The following is a 3,601-nucleotide window of genomic DNA, read 5'->3' on the forward strand; positions in this document are numbered from 1 at the left end:
CGGATACGGGTACTAATACAGATAATCAAATATCATATATTAACCGTTATCACCCAAGATACAGAGTACTCGAGTTAGCATTTAACTCTCGCCCATAGTAAGTCAAAGTGATATACGAATTAACATATATATCTGAATACTTATTAGTATTAAGATTTATGAGTCACCGAGATCTTGATTCTTCACTTAAGTCAGATAGAAGAATACATCTCAACTGTTGGTCCTATCAATACGTAATGACGTACCAGTATAGACAAGTAGCCAAGACAAACTACTTCCATCTATACTGCAGCCTAAACCAATAACTTGTCCTAGAGTTATTTCGGCTGTGATCATATTATATCTCTTAAGGTTATTCCAATTATATGGTCTTCTGTGATCTACAACACACCATATAACCTACTTATACAGAGATAAAGAACATACATATGCAATCATGAACACAATCAGATAGGAGATTAGATAGTGAACTTAGGAAACATTGTATACAAGCATAAAACGTTCTTGCTTTCAGTATACAAATCCAACAATCTTAGCCACCTGCTGGAAAATGCACTTGTGTCTTAGTGTGCAAAGAGTGAGCGAGAAATCCAACTCAGAGTGTTGGTACTGGAAATTGTATTTTCAGTCTAAGGTTTGCTGTGCACCCGTAAGCACAACCCCAGAGTGATTGTCAGTGTGTTTAACTAACCGTGGACGTAGGAACTTGTTCCGAACCACGTAAAAATCCTTTTGTTGTTTTTCTCTTTCAGTTTTACTTTCTTAACTGTGCACAAACTTCTTTTTAACTGAAATTGATTAATTGCAAAGTGAAACCAAACTCCTGACAACGTGCTAATCACAAAGGCTATTTCATAAGTTTAAGTTTTTCCGTTGCCAGTGTTATTAGTCTAACTGATAAATCCTTAGATAATCAGTAAGATTCATAACACTCCTCTGTTTCAAATCCTGACTAAAGTCCCCTTTTAGATATCAGTCAAAGTTCTGTTGTTTAACTGAAACTGTTTAACTGCTCTTCTCTTCAAACTCTTTCAGTATCAGTTGATACTATTTCAGTTAACATCAAAAGTTTTCAAAAAATAGCCTACAGGTGTAAACCCCCCCATACACTTGTTCAGCAACCCTCCGGGACCCAACAATTGGTATCAGAGCAGATTGTTCGCAAGAACAAACTGCTTTGACCCGGTTCTACTTAACTAGATCATTTTCTAAAATAGGGTGTTAAATTTCTTTTTCGTGCTACTTGTGCTCTTTATCTGTTATCTCTCTTTTTCTTTGTGCCATGGAACTAACTACAGCAGAGCCTCATCACTCCCGACGTTCAGTATTGAAAAATACGACATATGGAAGTTTTGACTGGAAAGTTATCTCACTGCTCAACACTACCGAATGTTGGAAGTCATCACCAAAGGACCAATCGTCATCACTGAAGTAGTTAAGAGCACTCCATTGGACACCACAAAAGATCCCTATGATGAAGTCCAGATCAAATCCAAAACTGACTTCACCACTGAAGAAAGAAAGCAAGACGAGCTAGATAATCTTGCTAAGAGTATCATCTTCGAAGCAGTCCCAGACAAATACGTCACCAAGATCATCAAATGCAAGACCGCAAAGGAGATGTGGGATATTCTTGAAAGATTGTGCAACGAACTAGAGAAAATAAAAGAGACTAAGCTATCTATAGCTTGTCAAAAGTTTGACACATTCCTGATGCTAAAAAACTAATCAGTCGAGGAGATGGAGTACAGATTCAACCAAATCTTGAACGAGGTTCAATCCATGTCAAAAGGACAAGTATACTCAATGAAAAATCAACCTGAAGATCCTACGAGCACTTCCAGTGTTCTGACTCCAAGAGATCTTAGCCACCCGCTGGAAAATGCACTTGTGTCTTAGTGTGCAAAGAGTGAGCGAGAAATCCAACCCAAAGTGTTGGTACTGGAAATTGTATTTTCAGTCTAAGGTTTGCTGTGCACCCGTAAGCACAATCCCAGAGTGATTGTCAGTGTGTTTAACTGACCGTGGACGTAGGAACTTGTTTCGAACCACGTAAAAATCCTTTGTTGTTTTTCTCTTTCAGTTTTACTTTCTTAACTGTGCACAAACTTCTTTTTAACTGAAATTGATTAATTGCAAAGTGAAACCAAACTCCTGACAACGTGCTAATCACAAAGGCTATTTCATAAGTTTAAATTTTTTCGCTGCCAGTGTTATTAGTCAAACTGATAAATCCTTGGATAATCAGTAAGATTCATAACACTCCTCTGTTTCAAATCCTGACTGAAGTCCCCTTTTGGATATTAGTTAAAGTTTTGTTGTTAAACTGAAACTGTTTAACTGCTCTTCTCTTCAAACTCTTTCAGTATCAGTTGATACTATTTCATTTAACATCAAAAGTTTTTGAAAAATAGCCTACAGGTGTAAACCCCCCCATACACCTGTTCAGCAACCCTCCGGGACCCAACAAGTGGGGCGTGCCTCCTTCCTTATTTATTCTTTATTATTTGGTGTGGTTGTACTTATGGGCATTCCATGATTTTAATTTGATGTTGAAAAATTGACAACAAGGTTGAAAGGGGTGATAATGTCGTGTGCGTCTTGCATTGTTTATTCAATATACATGTGTTTGGTGGGGGACAACATGCACTTGAGTGTATTCTTTATTTTGAGAATTGGAGATGAGGGCAGCAAGGCCAACGAGGTCGATTTTCGATCTTTCTAAACAAACACTTTTATGCTTTTAAGAGTCAATAAGGGGTGACATGGTTGACAAGGCCAATTCCCAGTTTAAAAAAATAAAATAAAATTAACTAGGAGGTTTATTGGTAAATAAATTTCGACTAATAGATATTTGCCACTTGTCACTAATTCATGTCTTTTGGTTTCTATAAATGAGGGAACAGGTCCCCAATTTTTCTACACAAAATATTTGGCATTTGGAGTATTAGAGAGCTTGAAGTGGAGGAGTGAAGTCTTAGAGAGAAGATTTTTGAAGGAGTTAGAGAGAGGTTGGTTTCTCTTTCACTTTCTTTGAATGTTCTTGGGGTAGTTATTTAAAATTTCAAGCATGGCAGTAGAAACTTTTGTCGTATTTTGTTTTGAGCTTTAATCGATTCTTCGTTTGTCGTATTTGATTTTGATCCAAACCTGTTGTAAATATTTGTGTATTTACTGTTTGTTGAAGCATGCTAGATTTTTCTAAGCATAAGAACTAAAACGCCTATTAGGGGTGATAGGGGCAATAATCCTTATGCATGAAAATTTGTAACTTGAGCCCATCGGGGCGATAGGGGCAATAGCTCTTGTTCATGGATGTTATGACTTGACCCTGTCGGGGTGATAGGGGCAATGACCTTGTGTATGAAAGTTTATGATTCGGGTCTATCAGGGTGATACGGGCAACAACCGTTATGCATGAAAATTTTTAACTGGTGCCCGTCGGGGCGATATGGGCAATAGTTTTCGTGGATAAAAACTTAGGAATCGGGCCCAACGGGGCGATGAGGGCGATAACCTTTAAGTGTAATAAATTAAAACTTGGCCCTATTAGGGTGATAGAGGCAATAGCCTTGGTGGATAAAAATTTGGGAATTAGGCC

At 37.7% G+C, this 3,601-nt stretch overlaps 1 protein-coding gene across 1 annotated transcript; it reads left to right on the forward strand.

Annotated features, from left to right (window-relative positions):
* The first annotated feature begins 1,389 nt into the window (after window positions 1-1,389).
* On the forward strand, window positions 1,390-1,728 carry LOC130990600 (uncharacterized). Its single transcript, XM_057914824.1, has one exon. It carries the CDS (start codon window positions 1,390-1,392, stop codon window positions 1,726-1,728), a length of 339 nt encoding a protein of 112 aa, XP_057770807.1.
* The last annotated feature ends 1,873 nt before the right edge of the window (window positions 1,729-3,601 follow it).

This window comes from Salvia miltiorrhiza, chromosome 6, assembly GCF_028751815.1.
Source record: "Salvia miltiorrhiza cultivar Shanhuang (shh) chromosome 6, IMPLAD_Smil_shh, whole genome shotgun sequence".
NCBI classification, from domain to species: Eukaryota; Viridiplantae; Streptophyta; class Magnoliopsida; order Lamiales; family Lamiaceae; genus Salvia; species Salvia miltiorrhiza.